The 17,713-nt window shown below is 39.5% G+C and overlaps 2 protein-coding genes across 5 annotated transcripts; one reads left to right on the top strand and one right to left on the bottom strand.

Annotated features, from left to right (window-relative positions):
• Nucleotides 1-693: 693 nt before the first annotated feature.
• Nucleotides 694-7,454, bottom strand: wdr5 (WD repeat domain 5). The gene is made up of 14 exons (XM_071466792.1): nucleotides 7,284-7,454; nucleotides 6,133-6,242; nucleotides 5,806-5,914; nucleotides 5,587-5,660; nucleotides 5,296-5,385; nucleotides 4,898-4,987; nucleotides 4,651-4,734; nucleotides 4,500-4,555; nucleotides 3,237-3,283; nucleotides 2,977-3,052; nucleotides 2,712-2,745; nucleotides 2,321-2,395; nucleotides 2,063-2,150; nucleotides 694-1,837 (listed from the first exon to the last, which is right to left on the bottom strand). Exons 2-14 carry the CDS (start codon nucleotides 6,208-6,210, stop codon nucleotides 1,737-1,739), a joined length of 1,002 nt encoding a protein of 333 aa, XP_071322893.1. The 5' UTR covers nucleotides 6,211-6,242; nucleotides 7,284-7,454; the 3' UTR covers nucleotides 694-1,736.
• A 761-nt stretch (nucleotides 7,455-8,215) lies between these two features.
• Nucleotides 8,216-16,030, top strand: LOC139611844 (bromodomain-containing protein 3-like). Of its 4 annotated transcripts, none has more exons than XM_071466784.1 (11): nucleotides 8,216-8,389; nucleotides 10,583-10,916; nucleotides 12,601-12,738; nucleotides 12,824-12,959; nucleotides 13,516-13,568; nucleotides 13,670-14,014; nucleotides 14,103-14,231; nucleotides 14,355-14,552; nucleotides 14,973-15,097; nucleotides 15,185-15,459; nucleotides 15,596-16,030. In XM_071466784.1, exons 2-11 carry the CDS (start codon nucleotides 10,722-10,724, stop codon nucleotides 15,697-15,699), a joined length of 1,698 nt encoding a protein of 565 aa, XP_071322885.1. In that variant the 5' UTR covers nucleotides 8,216-8,389; nucleotides 10,583-10,721; the 3' UTR covers nucleotides 15,700-16,030. The 4 variants fall into 4 exon arrangements, with proteins under 4 accessions (XP_071322885.1, XP_071322887.1, XP_071322886.1 ...); XM_071466786.1 differs by having other exon boundaries at nucleotides 8,225-8,364; nucleotides 14,355-14,537; XM_071466785.1 differs by having other exon boundaries at nucleotides 8,241-8,389; nucleotides 14,355-14,537.
• Nucleotides 16,031-17,713: the final 1,683 nt, after the last annotated feature.

The following is a 17,713-nucleotide window of genomic DNA, read 5'->3' on the forward strand; positions in this document are numbered from 1 at the left end:
CCTCCAAACTCTAAAGAACCAGCTTCTCAGCAGTCTATGGGACCTCAAAAAACTATGAAAGAGAGAAAACAAAAAGGTTTAGTCTTTAAACCCTCCAAAATATGTGTTGCTTGGCAATTGTATGTTCAAAAAAAAATGTAATCAGGAAAAGCTGAGCTTGTGACACAATCACTGCGTTCTTTGTTGCATAGACAGTAAAATGTTCAAGTTAAAAAAAAAAAAAGAAAAGGAAAAAAAAAAAAACACTTGGAAAAAGATCTATTTTTGTACAAAGGTAATTTTATCCCTTGCTTACGTGCTCTGTTCTTTGCCTTTTCTTCTGTGGGCTGTTGTATACGTTGTGGAAAAGCTTATTCGACGAGGCAAGAGAACATTTTCAGATTATTAAACGAGAGGAATAGTTGGCTTTGGCACCTTGGTAACTGTGTCGCCTTTACTTCGCCATTTTCAACCTGTCGCTGCAAGATGGGAATGTCTTCATTATATTTTTGTCTATTTTTAAGGAGGTGGAATTTTGTCATCTGTTCTATGTGGGTTGTTCTCTGATGTTCTTTCATGGACAGAAAAAAAAAAGTTATTAAAAAACTTTAAAGCGAGCTCGACTGATGCTGAGTTGATTCTGTGTAACGTTAATGGATCCAGAAAAAACACACACACTCCCGACACCATGTTTTCACTCATGACTCGGTAACATGAAACATACAAAAACTGGTTTTATTAAGTTGCAGGTCATAGCTGTCGAATGCAAAACATATTCCACAAAAAATCCAGGTTAACTATAGAGAACAGAGGCTGCCGGCTTTGTGTGCAGAACTATGAGCTAATCAGAAAGCAGAAATTATAATTAAAAAAAACAAAAACAGACAGCTAAAATGATCCAATCACAGTACATGACGGCGTACAAATCCTACAACACAAAAACTGCATTTGGTCACTGTGGTGAACTGTAAAATATTAACATTAGGAGAGGAGGGATCTCAATTCAAGGCTCCAGTAGGATTGTAAAAAAAAAAAAAAAAAAAAACACAACCAACTAATATGTAGATATTGTAGATCATAACTATCAAAATATTATATGTGACATCACATTTTCTGTTGTTGACTTGTTCTGATCAGAATACATATGGTGTGGCTCAGCACTTACTTAAGATCTGATATTTGATATTAAAGAAGAAAAGAATAGTAAAAGTGGCACCACTTGAATAAATAACACACAAAAGGGCCTTAGATACCTTCTTTTAAAACTTAAAGCTTGATGTATGAAGAAAGTATTGGAAAAAAAAAAAGTCAAATGATCATTAGATTTATTGTACAAGGCCAGAAATGAGTGTGTGGGAGCTGGTATGAAGCAGTGGCACCAGGGTTAATACCAGGGTTAAAAAAAAAAATACTGAAGCACCAGAGCAGTGTTGTAGGTTGTAACAAAAGTCCCCCAATTCCCTTCTGAGACAACAAAATCTGGCACGTGGGGAAAAAAACAACAACAAAAAAAGCAGATGAAACACTCAGCTGTGACGAGGGGGGAACGCGTCCGCTGCAGGACTAGCCGCGGCTGATACTGTGTGTGGCTGATGCGTCTCATCATTTGGCTCTCCTTGCTGAATTTCATTACCTGGAAGCTGTCTGCATCCAGCGGGTGCTCTCTGTTAGAAAAAAAGTCCTTTTTTCTTACAACAAAATGTAGTAAAAAAAAAAAAAAAAAGAAAAAGGAATATGAATGAAAGATCCAGGAGGGCTTAGCAGTCGCTTTTCCATAGCTTGATGGTTTTGTCATTTTCTAAAGCCGCAGATGCGATGATGTTCTCTGTCGGGTGGCAGGCAGTCGAAATGACGACGTCTGAAAAAAAGAAGAGAGACGGAAAATTGAAATGATTTTTTTAGAAATGCAAATGAAAGCTTTATAAGCATATTAAACCCAGAATACAAATTTATTTACACTCAAATATCTGTCTTAAAAATGAATTCTGTCTTACCTCCTTAAGAAATGAGCCACATGATTCTGCCGCCTATTGAAATGTGTGCTTTCAAAAGCGAAGTACGACAGTGTGTGTGTGTGCCGTACCTGTGTGGCCCTGGAGTTTCTGCACGATCTCCTTCGTCTGCAGGTTCCAGATATAAACCATGTTGTCCTCCGAGCCCGACACGATCCACTGCAAGAGAGCAGCCGCGTAGCTTTAGGTGTGAGTTACATTCATCTGCACGCCTCAGTGACTTTTTCAGTGTAAATAAGTACACCAGCTGTCGAGGTGAGACTTTAAATACCAGGGGAAAATAGTGTTATGTTAAAGAAAAGTGTTCTCAGAGGAACAGGAGCTCTTACCTTTCCACCGGTGACAGAGAAATTGGCAAATATGCAGTACTTCTCATTTTTATGGCCTGTGTATGTTTTCAAGCACTGAAAAGATGGAAGAAGAGTGAAAAAATGAAACATCTGATACACACTGTCATCTGATCATCAGCTACGACTGTTTTATTGTATTTACTAGTAAACAAGTGATGAAAACATATAACTGTACTTATCATGTCAACAACATTAGGGAAGGAGATGTACATATAAATACATGAAACCACACTGGAGACATGAGACTGATTCATACTAATTTACACTATTTGTTGGTCAAAGTAAAAGAATATAAACATTTACATAATTATAGTTCAAAAAGAGTAAATTTGACAACATTACTGATTTACACAAGCACAGTTGAGCTTACCTTTCCTTTGCTGTAGTCCCACAGCTTCAGCGTGCTGAAAAATGAACACAAATACAGAAAAACCATCAAAATAATGTTAAATCAACAATTTTTTTATTCATATTCATTGCATGCACATGATGTTGATATAAAGCGGCTCATTATAGCGTTATGCTGCCCTCTGCTGGTGGAAATGTGCAACAAGCAAGCGGATAAATGACCCTAATTAACAACTAAACCAAAGAGGAGCAGTGACTTCACTCTGCCGCAGGTTCGTTACACTCACTTGTCCAGTGTGGCAGCCAGGATGTATTTCCCATTGGGGGAAAACTTCACAAATGACACAGGAGGGTTGTCATCGTCTAACATAAACACACAAGAAACAGAACAGTCAGCACATGAACAGTTTTATACCATAATTCAGGAAGCAATCCTTGGATTTTCTGCCACCAATCTCAGCCTCTGTTTGCTGTAACAGACTCAACAGAACCAGGTCAGGGGGACTGATGGCGGCCTAAATGTGCTGCACATACTGGATGATCTTACCTATGAGTGTCTTTAAACACTGTCCTGAGGCTGTGTCCCAGATTCGGCTGTGGATGTAAAAAAAACAAAAAAACAAAAACAAAAAAAAAACAACATTAAATTAGCAGTTGTAAAGATTTTTTAAATGTTCCATCATTAGGTGACACAACAAATAAACTTCTATCACATAAACAGAACTGGCCACAGAATGTATCAGTAGAGATGTAATTCATCCACATCAGTATTATTCATGTTTAGTCATCTTCTTTTAGTCATCCTCTTATTTTGTTGACTGTAAACTCAGGAATTTAAAAATAAGCAGCAGCAGTGAAAAGACAGCTACGAGACAAAAACAACAATGAAGCAGAGCATGTATTCACTGCATGGGAAAAAGACTCCCTCTCTGGTTTGAGCACAATGACACAAATATGTTCTTTGTGGAGTGTTGCCAGTTCCTGTCAAAGGCAAAACAGACTGGCTTATTATTTTTATAAGCAGTGATGATAAGAGAACTGTGTCTGGTGAGTCACAGCTACAGTCAGAGACACACAGCAGCAGCAGCAGCAGGCTTATTAACTGTGCAGTGGTCTTTGTTATGAAGCTAAGGACTTTGTTTTAAGGTAGTTTTTTACATTCCAAAACTAAGATTCGACATCTGATAACACATGAAAATGACCATAATTTAGGGATCAACCATCACAAATATTCATTGTAAAAACTATTTGCTACTGAACACTCATTTAATTATTGGTCGTTTCTGTTCATTAGAAACGTATTTGTCACATTTGTCTGGCTGCATCATAATTATACAATGCTGTAGTACTGCCAATACTAATTGGCATTTGTGCACCAATGTAACAACACAAAAGAGAAGTTTAATCCCATCTGCAAACATAATGTATCTGCCTCCTGCTGACACACTCTGCTCGCATCTGTCAGAGCACTGCAGCACGACCGATTTAAAAACATTGACAGGAAATTGCTATTAAGCCCCATCCTATATCTTTTTTTATTAAAGTGACAAGACTTTAAAATCATTTTCTTTATTACATAAAACCAGGAAATAGATCCTGTAACCATAGTGACACACACTTCCATGCTGTGCGGTGACAATTAAGTTTTAAGTTTCTATTAGGTGCTTGACAAAGTAGTAATGTGCTGCGACGAGGCAAGATGACTGGTGTAGTACTTAGCATCACGTTTAAAAAAGTAACCTAATTGCGTTTAATTGTTTTGACTGTTATGGTTTTTGTGCAAAATAAATAAAAACATTTTTTTCCTCACCAAAGGCCATCATAGCTGCTGGACACAATCAGGGAGCCGTCTCTGTTGAAATGAACCTGTGAGGCGACACAGATCATCAGGTTACTGGCATCGTGTTAATCTTTCATCTGGAAGATTCAATGAGTGTGAAGAACTTGAAATAATAACTTACAGCAGAGACGGGATCAGAGTGAGCCGGCAATGTTTTCAAACATTTCCCAGTCTTCACGTCCCATATCCTCACACTCTCATCAAACTACAAGCAAAAAAATAAATAAATAAATAAAAAATAAAAAAAAAAACAAACATTCATCTCTGTTTAGAGACATGCTTCTAATGCTGGAGATGAGTGCTTTAGAAAAGGTCTAACATCTGGTTTCCATTTACTGCTTGTTTCATGCCAAAGGCTTCGTACTCACCGATCCTGACACGATTAGATTGGACTGGGGGTTGAAGTTGCAGCAGAAGACGTAGTTGCTGTGACCTTTTAGAGTTTTTAGGCATTTTCCCTGGATGCAAGAAAAACAAGTTGAAATGTCACATTCTCGCTGGCAGCTGAGCAGAGGTGAACAATTACTCCTCTCCCGCTGCAGAGGAAGTATTAGACCATCTTCGGCTAAGACAGTGGAAGTAACTGCAGCTTCAACGGGAGATAAAAAATTTAACATCGACTGAAACCACAGATCCAAACAGTGAGCATGGATTTCATTTTGGTACTTCATAAATGTGTAATGCTACAAGACGCTGCAACAGGGCTAGTGTGGCAAGACTGTGAAGCCAGTTGTGCACAACTGTTTTAGTGCAGCTGCTCTCTTACCGAGCTGACGTCCCAGATCTTCAGGGTTTTGTCATCTGATGCAGACACCAAGAGGTTGGAGTCAGAGGACCAGGCCACATCAGATATGCCCTGTGGATTCACAGGAAGTCATTAGTCGCCTAGCACTAAAGGCTCTGTTTAGGACACCAAGCGTAGAACTAATAACAAAACCACAACTTGATTGCTGCGTGCAGCTGTGGCCTCTCCAAAGTACATAAATACAATCCCATCTTTCAAAACATAAAAAGCATAAACGCTGCAGCAGTGAAGAAGAGAATCTGTTAAACTCACAAGTTTATGTCCAGATATGGTTTTCTCAAACTTGCCGTCATACGCGCCCCAGATTTTGATGAGTTTATCGGCAGCTGTAAAGACAAAATAAATATTCAATCAGTGTCTTTGTTTTAAGACGTATAACAAAATCTCTTTAAAATAATGTACAGTAGAGCTTATTTATTAATTAGTTGAAAAGTTGTGTGTGAAAAATGGGGGGGGGGGGGGGGGACTCACATGAGCTGGCGAGCCACTCGCCACTGGGACTGAATTTGACGGAGGAGACGGCTTTCGTGTGGCCCGCTAACGTGAATTTCAGGCTGTAGTTTGGCTTGGCAGGTGCTGACTGCAAATGAAAACACAACATGACATTTAAAAATCTCCCCCGCCGTGTGACAAGTGGGCAAACATTTGTTTCTCCAAGATGACAGCAAAGAAAAACAAAAACATCCATTACCCCAAAATCCCACCTCTAGATATTTCCTGACCTACAATTACCATAAATAAACTAATGAGCAAAGAGAGGCTGCAGGGAAACAGTGAAAATATTCAAGGAATCCAAACCTTGCTTTGACTGGCTGAAGCCGATGGTGCAACTGGAGGTTTGGTATCAGTCTCTGGCTTTTTATCTTCTGTTGCCATGGTGAGGGAATTAGCATCTATTGTGCAGGATCCTGAGACGAGCAAGAAGCAGACATTGAAATAAGTTAAGAATTAAATTCTTTAGAGGTTAGTCAGTGCTGTTACATTCACAGACTCTGTGATTTTTTGATTTTGTGTTTTGTGGGAAACTGCAAGTTTAGATATCAACCATCATTCAAACGTAAAAACAGCAAATAAAGTCTGCAATAAAAAGGACGCAGCTGCATCCCAGTACAACACAACAAAACACATTGTGATACATTAGTGTTTAATGTAAATTAAAAGTATATATAGTAAATCAATAATTACACAGTTATTTGCGTTGGTTGGTGTCCCAAACAATTAAAGCTGTATCACTGCTCCGTGCAAGAGATTCTTGTGCCAGATTTCATTGGCAAAATTATCAAATATAAATTCCCAGTGGCTGCATTGACATGTGTGCTAATCATGTAAACCATTAACAGAGGGGAGTCAGTTCATGGCTGTGCACCCAGAGAAGTGACACTGTAATCTCTGTAAAAGCACTTTCATCGTATGCCAAAGGACACAGATTTTTTTTTTCCTTTTTTTATTATTGTTCGGTGGTTAAAAAGACCTGGCCTGTTGGGTCGATTTGTCGTTTAGCTGTAAATTTAGCTTTTCGCAACTAGCATTTAGCTAGCTAATGCTAACTTGGCTTTTTAATGGTAAATGAAGATAACAGAAACATTTTACACAATCGGCTGAGACTAGTTTGCGTTCATTTCAAGTGGCTCAACGTTATCTCGTGTTTAAATGTAATAAAGATGGGAAACAGGAAAATCAAACAAAGGCTGAAACGGAGCCCCTCGACCCAAACAGACACCCACACCACAGTGTAGACACGGTATTTATCGCACTATTTAGGATTTGAACTCTGGCATTGACAGATAACAACTCCATGTTAAATCCACTGGTTTTAAACAAGAGCTAAAGACAGTCTGATCGTGAGCAGTCTGCCTCAAATTCACTGATGCTGTTGACAAATTGCCAGAGCTGCCACGGAGGGGCCCTCCATTCAAACAATGAGGAATAAGAGGTGAGACGATACTCACGGGGATTTAATGAAGCTCCGCGGTCAGACTGTCACTCCCGGCAAAGACTGGTGAGAGAAACGCACACACATTTATTATTCAGACGATCACGCAGGAAGCATATACCAGTCAGCTCGCTCCTGGGTGTTTGTCTGCGAGAAGGAAGCTGCGAGGAGACGCGGGGAATGTGGTGTGGTGTTGATTGTTTGCGCATGCGTGTTCCGCTAAGAAGTGACGGAAACGAATGAGGGACATTTTAAGTGTCAACTACGCATAAGATGTGCTTCACTATTTAGTCACTCAGTAAATAAATACATTTTTGGATAGTTTTACCAGCCTTTCCTAGCGAAAAAAAAACATTTTACTGTTACTTTTTAATACCAATACCAATACCAATAATACCTTATTTGTGCTTTATTTGTATGTGTAATATATCTGGGAGATTTTGAAACGTGGCTGCAGGTGCAGATTAGTTCATCTGGGCGGACTGTAGCACATTTATGAATTTGTTTTATATTTAATAATGCGCACTGTGGATGCCAAATATCTACCATTACAACAAAATGTGTTGTTAAACCTTAGGGCAATAATGTGAAATAAGGATATGTCAATGGATAATGGGTGGACATGTTGGTTCTCGGAGGATGGAAAGGCAGGAAAAGGGAAGGAGAAAATATAAGTCATACCAGAAACAGTCGAGCATGTACTACTTCATTGTAGGAAATACAATAATTAGAGAAATTACTGATTTTATTTTATTTCCTGAGAAAGAAAAAAAAATACAAAACAGCATATAAAATACTCGGGAAAACAGTAGGCCAGATGTATGGCAATATTATGACGTTTTTAAATAGAAACTGATTTGGCTGTAATAATAATAATAATAATCCAGTTCACTGCTCCAGTCCAGCCAGTGGCGGTAATGCGCCTCCAAGCCAACAAACACCAACGAAGAAGGAACAGCAGCAGGAGGAGGAAACTTCTCAGGTCATGTCTCCAGCGCTGGTTAAACGGTAACGCTGTTACCACAACTGGGCTTTCCAGTCAGGCTTGTGTGCGGGATGTAGCCTCTCCTGAAGTACAGCAGCTCCAACGTGTCTTCGTAAGAGAATAAGTTGGACGAGTTGGTAAAAACTTCACTAGCTTGTCTCGTATGTTATTACTCATGACTCTCACGTCACCCCCCAGCGAAACAAGGACTCGCTTGTGCCGCCGTCTGTTCGAGGATTAGAGCTGGGTTAGCCGCAGGGTGGCTCCGTCAAACTTCGTGCCGGAACTTGACCTTTAAACAAAGCAGGGCTCTCGGACTTTAAAAGTGAAATCCCAAGTAGGCAGTATGAAACTTAGCAACTTGTGTAATGGTGTGTGTTCATTGAATAGTAGTACTGTGGGCGTTAACTGTTGCCACCTCGCCGAATTGGGTTAAGCTAACAACACACCCAGCACTAGCTTAGTGCAGCTGAGCCCGTTAGCTTTCCCTGTTGCCACATGGTGCGCTGGGTTTTACTTAAAAAAAAAAACTCTGTCTTTGCTATCTGTTCAGCGTTAAGTTAGTTTTTATAGTAACATATCAGCAGCAAATTGGATATGTCAAAACATGAAAGCCAGTAGGTTTAAGAGTTTATTGCTGTAAACCTGTGAAGCTAAAGTTTCTCTGTCCAAACTTTCAAGTGTGGTACAAACCACGTGTTTCGCTATTTCTAATTTTCAATGCAATGTGACAATAAAAACACCCCAGAGTTACATTTTATATTATGTTAGGTTTATATTATAAAGTATTTTCACCACAGTCTTCCCCCAGCTACTATAGTAAACTTTTAACTTCATTAAAATAACAATAAAGTAAAGCAAACATTACATTCACCATTAATGACACAGGTACCCCTCAACTTGTCTCAAAAGTAAACACAAAATACATGAATCAAACACAACAGCTTTAAGACATGAACACATCACAGCTCAGTCATGTAGCTGTGTTTGTGGAGAACAACTAAACAAATTCATCCGGCAGGTTCAAAACATCTTTTGAATGAGGTTTTACAGTATTTTCCTCGATACAGTGGTCAGTTCACCTTGGTATAGAGTCTGTTGTTTACAGTTTTGATAAGTTATTTGATTAGAAAAGTCTTCTTCTTTGTCCACACTGTTTGATTAATGTCACAACACTTGATGAGCATGCCCACCAGACTCCTTAAAAATGGTCACAAATGCCAGCACTTTTTTCCAACTTGTCTGTAAAATTAGGGAAAAGTTGAACATTTCCCAGTGTGTACACTTCCATGTGGGCTGGGCATTGCTGTGTGAATTAGCATTTCAGAAATTGTGCCATCTGCTGGCCAGATTTTTAATGTTGCATTTGTCTGAATGAAAGAAATCTGAGACCATAATGAAACTGTTCAAATGCAAGTGGTCAAGGAGGTTATGTTTTCATCTGGGTCTGTTTGTTGGTTTATTTGTCAGCCAAATACACAAAAAGTAGTGAACTGATTTGCAGCAAAGGGAGGAATCGGGCATGGGCTGGGGAAGAACCCATTAAATTTAGTTGCCGATCCGGTTAAAGTGGCGGATCTAGGAATTTTTGTAATCACTTTCCTTAACATTGCGAGAAAGGAAATGGATCGTGTATGGATCTTATGACTGACTATGTTTTATGACAAATAAATAATTTGTGTGGTCAGACTACCTTCTTTTTCCTTTTATTTTTCTACTGTAAGAGCTACACAGATGTGTGTAGGATTGTTTGGTCTTGGTGGAGATATGTGCTCTATAGGGAGTGCCACTCTAGTTATTAATATTGTTATTTTGTTTAATAAAATGTGTTATGAAAAGTCATCACTTATACACAGACTCAAAAAATGCTGTGGCAGAATGAGAAGTGGGAAGTAGCCTACATCTAGTATTCAAAACTACTGCTACACCTCTCTGATATGTGTGATGTGCTGTGATTGAAACTGAAGAAGTCTGCTTTGAGTGTAACATCATTATGCAAAAAAAAAAAAGAAAGAAAAACACAATTCATGTTTAAACATATGTTTTTCTTTCTTTTTTTCCTTTGGGCATCTGAAAAACAGTTTCTATTAAGGTTGGATTCTGTACTTAAAAAGATCAGTGTGCAGCACCTCAGCTTGGTAATGTAATGAATTGTACTCTATAAATTTTGGTCTTTGATTTTAATAAGGCTCAAATTAGCTGACAAATCAGAGAGGAATCTACCACAGCAGCAGTAGACTACGTTGTCAGCTTATTTTGTTCATCTTTGATGGAATTGATAACTTATCAACCGCATTATCAGTCCTTTTTTTTTCCTTTTATGTCAACAGGTCACCTTGTGTGGTATGAAAACTATGTATAAACCTGGCTGGTGTCCCCTGAGAGCTTTTGATGAGCTGACGGACAAAAGCTACAGAATTCACAGTGTGTTCATCTCTTGAAGACCGGTCGCTTTTGGCTGCCGACATCATGTCAGCAGAGACAGACCCAGGTCCCCCACAGGTTGTCAATCCGCCACCTCCTGAGGTGACCAACCCCAACAAACCAGGCCGGAGGACCAACCAGCTGCAGTACATGCAGAATGTAGTGATCAGATCCCTGTGGCGGCACCAGTTCGCCTGGCCTTTTTACCAGCCTGTCGATGCGGTCGCTCTTGGACTACCTGTGAGTAGTTTGCAAATGTTTTGATGTAAATGTCCTTCACACTTTCAAAGCTGCTTTCAGTGTGATATTTATTACAACATATTTAAGTGTGCACTGTTTGTTGTTGTTTTAATTTATTTGGGAACACACAACTGATTAATGTGATCTGTTTTAGCTGCTCCGATGGCCTTTTTTTTGCAAGTCAAAAACACATCAGAAAAAAAAAATCCTAAAAAGAAACACATTCAATACATCTGTAGTGGCGTTAGCTAGTTGTAAATCTGCTCTTTGAGATGTGATTATTTTCCCTCTGCAGTTGTGATGGACATCCCTATTAACGGCAGCTGTATATGTGCTACCAAATAATTATTTTTCAGGTACTTCTGCACAGAAAATATCATTTACAAACAAAATAAAGTGGTGTGCAGACTTTGGATGCCTGAAGTGGGTGGGGTTTCTGTTTGTTTTATTTAGCTTTTCACACACCAATCCCCACAGTGTAACTGTCTTTAAGTGGGATCAGTCTAAAATGTCATGCATGTGTTCGCCTCCTTTTCCTCTCTTCTTTCACTGGAGAAAAAAATCCTTCTAAGCCCCTTGAATTTCCTCTGTTTTCATCATTCTTTCACTGCAGCTATTGATGTTTTTGCTTCTCCCCTAAGCTGTTTTTGTTTCTCCCTTGGTTTTTGGTTGCCTCCTAATCCACATGCACACCCCACTTAAACAACACAACACAGTGAGTATAGAGACACTGGAATGTGTCACATTCAGTCTCAATATTATTCAGTAGTACAGCTTATACATGAGTTATATAACCAATATTTGCTGATAAAGTTTTGTTCCATGTTGCTGGGTTTTTAACATGCTAGTCAGCACTTAGCTAATTACTTATTCATTTAAACCAGATGCTTTAGTTCTAAAATTTCAACAAAGTTTATTACCAGGGGCTAGTTCTTCAGTGATCCCTGCTGTAGCGCTTAATTAGTCCCAAAACTGGGGATAATCCAAGTAACTGACACATTGTTTCTGAGATGAGATGTGGGTGTTGAATTGAAAAGGAATGAAAAACAAAATTCCATTCATCTCTACTGAATAATTGTGGAGGGGGAAATCTCAGGCCCCAGGGAAATAAAACCAAAACTATCTGCATGGCTAGATACGTTGTTAAAAGGTTAATTCCAGGGAATCACAATTGGTTCTTAATTTGCGCAATTTTGGCCATCATTTGAATTGGTTATGCAAACAGATGGGGCAAGAATCATGAGTGTTCAGATGATCAGAAAGGTCAGACAGTTGTGCAATCATTTTATTGTTCGCCTTTGCTTTTGCTTCCAAAGAAGTCTGGCTAATTTAGGGATTTTTTTTTTTTTCCTGATTGTCTGACTGCTAGAGTTTTTTGACCTGTCTGAACTTCAGTCTGAACTGAAATTAATTAAGGAAATTAATTTCAGGACCATGTTTTTACGGCTGAGAGGAATTGTGGCCAAAACTGTGACAATAAGACTCAAACTGTAGTGAACTTCAGTGATTCTGGGAGTGAGACATTTTGCTTGGGCCAATCCAGCAAATGTTGAATGCAGGGAATGTGTACTAACAAACTTTTCTTTATCAGTCAGACAGTGGCAGATCCTTTTGAAGTTGTGGACAAAAGCAAAAGTAATCGAAATTAAATTCATCAGACATATTGATTCTGTTTCTTAATCAGGATTATCATACGATAATAAAGTCTCCCATGGACTTGGGAACCATCAAGAAACGACTGGAGAACAACTACTATTGGTGTGCGAGTGAATGTATGCAAGATTTCAACACCATGTTCACCAACTGCTACATATATAACAAGGTGAGGAGCTTCATGACTGGAAATTCATCATGCTGGTGAACCCTCACAGAAAGTAAATCCTCACCGATTTTCACCTGTCTTCTAGCCAACAGATGACATCGTCCTGATGGCCCTCGCCTTGGAAAAGATCTTCTTGCAAAAAGTTTCCCACATGCCTCAAGGGGAAATGGAGATTTTACCTCAAGCAGCAAAAGTGAGGGGCAGAAAAAGTAGCACTCCAGGTATTGAACTCTTACTGGAAGGCTACTTATCTCCCTTAAAATGTATTTATGTATTTCATAGATTAAGTAGCGAACCTCACTCTTGGTTTGAAATGCCACTGCTCAGGCCTTCAAACTGTGTTTTATTCCTCCCTATAAGTTAAATTTTGCAGTCGTAGAAATTGGGTTTTTTTCTTCTTCCACATTAAAGTATAATGCAGTTGTGTAATGCAAATGTATACAACTGTTACCGTAGTTATTGCTTTTCTTTAATCATTTATGTGTATGTGTTTGTGTGGATGCTTGCACAATTTCACTGTCCCGGAGAAAAACTCACAAATCAGGGGAGAAAAAAATCTGCACAGAGCAACACAGAAACATGTCCATTTAGTGCAGGTTATGCACAAACATTTTTACATACAGTACTAAATACAGGTGGCAGTTAAAGTTCTGTTTGTCACTACTTTCTGCTAACAAGAAAAAATAGAAAACTCTAAAAGGCACCTCTGACTTTTTAGTCTAAAATATGTATTTTTACTGTTCTTCTCCTTGAATTTGTGTTAATGCATGTATACAGGTGGGCCAGAGGCAACTGTGACCACATGTCCTTCAGCTACACTACCCACAAAAGTGAGTCACCATTTGTGTGTCTATCCCTCAATCATATTAATTTATAACCCGAGAGCACGAGCAGTTTTACCTGATTGTGGTGTTTTTTTGTACCAATGAAGAAGAAAGGGCTGAAAAGGAAGGAAGAGGCTGCCACTGATTTGTCCTCAGCAGTCATAACCAATTTGAGTGATTTGTCAGAAAGCAAGAGGAGACGTGAAAGCGCCGGCCGAGCCATCAATCCTTCAAAGAGTGGCTTTGAAGAAAAGGAGTTGCCACGACCTGAAACTGAACGTGGCAGACAGAGCGAGCAGCTCAAGTACTGCAACGATATCCTGAAGGAAATGCTCTCGAAAAAGCACGCAGCCTACGCCTGGCCCTTCTACAAGCCTGTCGACGCTGAAGCTCTGCAGCTTCACGACTACCATGACATCATCAAATACCCCATGGACCTCAGCACTGTTAAAGTACATATACTTACACATAAAAACACATTGTGCCTGCTGTTTGCAGCAGGCACTAATGTCTTTGCTAACCTTTAGTTTTATCTTACAGAAAAAGATGGATGGAGGAGAGTACCGGGATGCTCAAGGCTTCGCTGCAGATGTTAGGTTAATTTTCTCTAACTGCTACAAATACAACCCTCTGCACCACAATGTCGTCACAAAGGCCAGAAAACTTCAGGTGTGTCTAAGATAATGAAATCTGACAATCAGAGTGTTTAAAATGTTTTTACCGTACTGGTTCTCCAGGCTCAGCTTTTCCATTTCACCCAATTCTTCTTCCTTGTGCTTTCATTTGCTTCAGGGCGTGTTTGAAAAGAGGTTTGCAAAGATGCCAGACGAGCCTGTGGAGCTGATTTCACCAGCGAGCGCCACGTCCACTAAGAGTGCCGGTTTCAGTGGGATAAGTGGCAACATTTCATCCAGCGGGGACAAATCAGACTCAGGAGAGGAGCGCGCCACCCGCCTTGCTGAGTTGCAAGAACAGGTGGGTGCAGAACAGGTGGGTTCCTGCACAGATCTCTATATAACAAAGGAATGTATTATACTCCAAACAAGTTCATTCACTGACCTGTTACCTTCCTTATAAATGCTGGCGCAGCTTACATGCACTACCTGCTTTAATTCCTCAGCTGCTTCAGTTCTGCTAATCTGACAACAAGAAGTTGCATCATTCTGATTATAAAAACAATGGGATCACATGACCAATAAATATCAGAATATCAGCTGGAGATGATATTGTCGACTGATAAAATCATTTGCTGAGTAGTACCTAGCATACAGTAAATTACTCAGTGTAACCTCCTTGTCTTTATTCATCCACTGCAACTTCCTAGCAACCAGCTTCTTTGGTTTTTTAGTGCTGCTTTTTTTTCCTGGGATTTCAGTATTATTGTGACCCATTTCTGTTGCTTCTGTGTAGCTCAAAGCTGTTCATGAACAGCTTGCTGCACTCTCCGAAGCCCCTGTGATTAAACCAAAGGCCAAAGAAAAGAACAAGAAAAAGGACAACAGGCAAAATAAAGGCAGCGCTGAGTCACATTCCAGGTATGACATTTGGCACAACTTAACAACTTTGTTTACGGAGGATATTACCTCCACAGACACCTCTGACTGCTCCGTCTTGAATCACAGGCAGTCGTGGAAGGGGAGCGGAGACTGGGATTCAGATGATGAATCTCAGCCGATGACGTACGACGAGAAGCAGCAGCTGAGCCTGGACATTAATCGTTTACCTGGCATCAAGCTGGGCCGCGTGGTGCACATCATTCAGACACGAGAGCCCTCAATGTGCGACGCCAACCCAGACGAGATCGAGATTGACTTCGAGGTTCTGAAGCCGTCCACTCTGCGGGAGCTGCAGCAGTATGTCAAGTCTTGTCTGTATCAGAAGTTCAAGAAATTTCAAAGTAAGTGCAAACCCTTTTTTTCCTTCCTGACATTTGAGTTTAGGTGCTAATGATTCAAAGAATTCAAATGCTAGGAACCATCAGCATCTGTAGCATTTAATTGGTGATGTTCCTGTGTTTACTTCCCTTCATCCAGAGAAAAGCAGTCAGGCTGCATCTCAAAACATCGGCAGCAGCAGCTCTTCAGATTCTGCCACGAGCAGCTCCAGTGACTCCGGTTCAGACAACAGTGACTCCTAAAAACTGTTGTTTTTATTTATTTTTTTTTCTTTTTTGTGACCAAAAAGAGAGTTCTGAAAAAAATGTTAAACATGTTTATTTTTGTATTTGTTAAATGTTCCCTGTGTTGAAAATTGAACATAACACACAGCGTTTTTGTATTCAGTATGGCTTCTCTCACATTCTTTCTTTATAAATTTATTTTTATCAGACACTATAGATGCACAACACAGCTGGAGGGCGTTCTGCTGGAGTTGGGGCATATTTCATAAGATCTGAGTTTCAACCAATATCCTGTATCTGTCATTCATGTTGTCCATCCTGTTTAATTAAAGGCTGTTTTTTAAAAGCATCCTAGAACGTCGTGTTCTTTTAACCATCCAGTTGTTGCACTACTGGGGCTCTCAATCTTTGAGCAATGTCATTGAACTTAAAACGCAATCTCTGTGATTTCTCATATATAAAACAACATTTTCACTGAAGCATAAGAATGTAAACAAAAAAAGGCTCTGACAACTTCTTACTGGGACTGTGTCTGTATATTTATCTCGATAGTGGCTGGTGTACCTTTAGTAATTTTAATAGAAAAATTAAGAAGGAGTAAATGAGGATTTGGTTCCAGTTCAGTAAAGGTGCACAGCTTCACACATAAACCATACTTAACGATGTCCGTATTTTCAGTTTTTCTTGGGGAAGAAAAGTTTTCTCGAGTAAATTTTCTCACCAAAGAGCCTCAGATACCAATTATCTGTGGAAAATCAGGAGCAATTTGAGCGAAGATAAAGGCAAAGAGCATGTTCAGTGCCACTGTCAGTGCTATTGGTTGTGCTTTTAGGGGTTGGTGTGTCAAACATTGGAATGCAGGCATTAAAAGAGGAACAAATGTGAAGTGCAGGTGTGAAAAATTGTTTTCGGTTACATTGCCTTTATTCTGACGAAATATAAATCAGCCAACCAAATCGTAATAGATGCATTGGCTCAGAACTGATGTATAGTGCTATGGAATGAAGCATTCATCTTCCAAAAGTTAATTATAGAATACATAATATTAAAATGTGTTTTATACCAGAAAAAAATAGTGCATAGCTTTCTAATGATTTTTTATAGTGTTCTTTACGGTGGTCGTGAAAACTCAATGCACTGCAACTGAAGAAAACACATGCAAATAGACAAAACGCAAACAAATTCATCATCAATTTGACAACACATGCTCCAAATACTCACAACCCCACCAAATACACGAGGGTTTGCAGTACATCCATTTGTGTATTTAGTTGTGTTGTGAGTATTTGCTGTGCTTTTGTGTAGTTGGTGGTGAAGATGTTTTCTGAGTTTGTTTGTGTTTTGTCTATTTGTATGTGCTTTCTTCAGTTGCAGCGCACTGAGCTCTCAGGGCCACCATTGTTCTGTCGTGTGCGTGGTCAGGTCTGTTCAGGTGGAAGAATGTCTCTGCCTGTATTTAGCTTGTTGCCTTTACTTTCAGTTCCAGAGCAGGGTCTGGCTCAAACTTTGCCCACTGTGATTATTGTTCCATGATCCATAATAATTGTTCTGGGCAGAACAGTTTAACATCTGTTCAACAATAACCTTTGTAAAGAGCTACACAAAGTGAAGTCAGTTTTACTCTAAATGACTTCTCACGAATACTTTCAGCATGATGTACTGTTTTAATTGTGTTTTCCTTCCATCCAGGCCTCTTCAGATGTGGGATTGAAGTCAACTTACAGGGACTTGAGGCTTGAGTTCAGTCATCCATCAAAATGAACATCACGTCTGCTGTTATTTGCGTCTCCTACATTTTTCGTCGGATGGTGATGGTGCGGTGAAGACCTTTCAGATCACTCCTGCTCTTTTAACTGTGGTGCCACGCAACAACAGTGAAACTCTGACAAAAGTAAGAGCAAAAGCAATTGCCGATTATCTCACTCATATTTCATGTTTCAACACTTGGGTATTTCTTAAATTCTGTATGAACATGAAAACAACCAGCCCGGGCCTGCAACACTATGTTGGAAAAAAAAAACAAAACAACAAA

This window comes from Trachinotus anak, unplaced genomic scaffold (assembly GCF_046630095.1).
Source record: "Trachinotus anak isolate AG129_WGS33_773 ecotype Australia unplaced genomic scaffold, CSIRO_AGI_Tana_v1 ptg000028l, whole genome shotgun sequence".
Classification (NCBI taxonomy): Eukaryota; Metazoa; Chordata; class Actinopteri; order Carangiformes; family Carangidae; genus Trachinotus; species Trachinotus anak.

Bases quoted from the DNA above. Each gene is read 5' to 3' on its own strand.
- wdr5 (XM_071466792.1), bottom strand. From the start codon at position 6,210: ATGGCAACAGAAGATAAAAAGCCAGAGACTGATACCAAACCTCCAGTT. The intron at 4,556-4,650 runs GTAAGTTATTAT...GTCGCCTCACAG, and splicing joins ACTCTGATCCCGTCTCTGCT to GTTCATTTCAACAGAGACGG. The intron at 3,284-4,499 runs GTGAGGAAAAAA...TTACATCCACAG, and splicing joins AGCAGCTATGATGGCCTTTG to CCGAATCTGGGACACAGCCT.
- LOC139611844 (XM_071466783.1), top strand. From the start codon at position 10,722: ATGTCAGCAGAGACAGACCCAGGTCCCCCACAGGTTGTCAATCCGCCA. The intron at 10,917-12,600 runs GTGAGTAGTTTG...TTTCTTAATCAG, and splicing joins CGGTCGCTCTTGGACTACCT to GATTATCATACGATAATAAA. The intron at 15,460-15,595 runs GTAAGTGCAAAC...CCCTTCATCCAG, and splicing joins GAAGTTCAAGAAATTTCAAA to AGAAAAGCAGTCAGGCTGCA.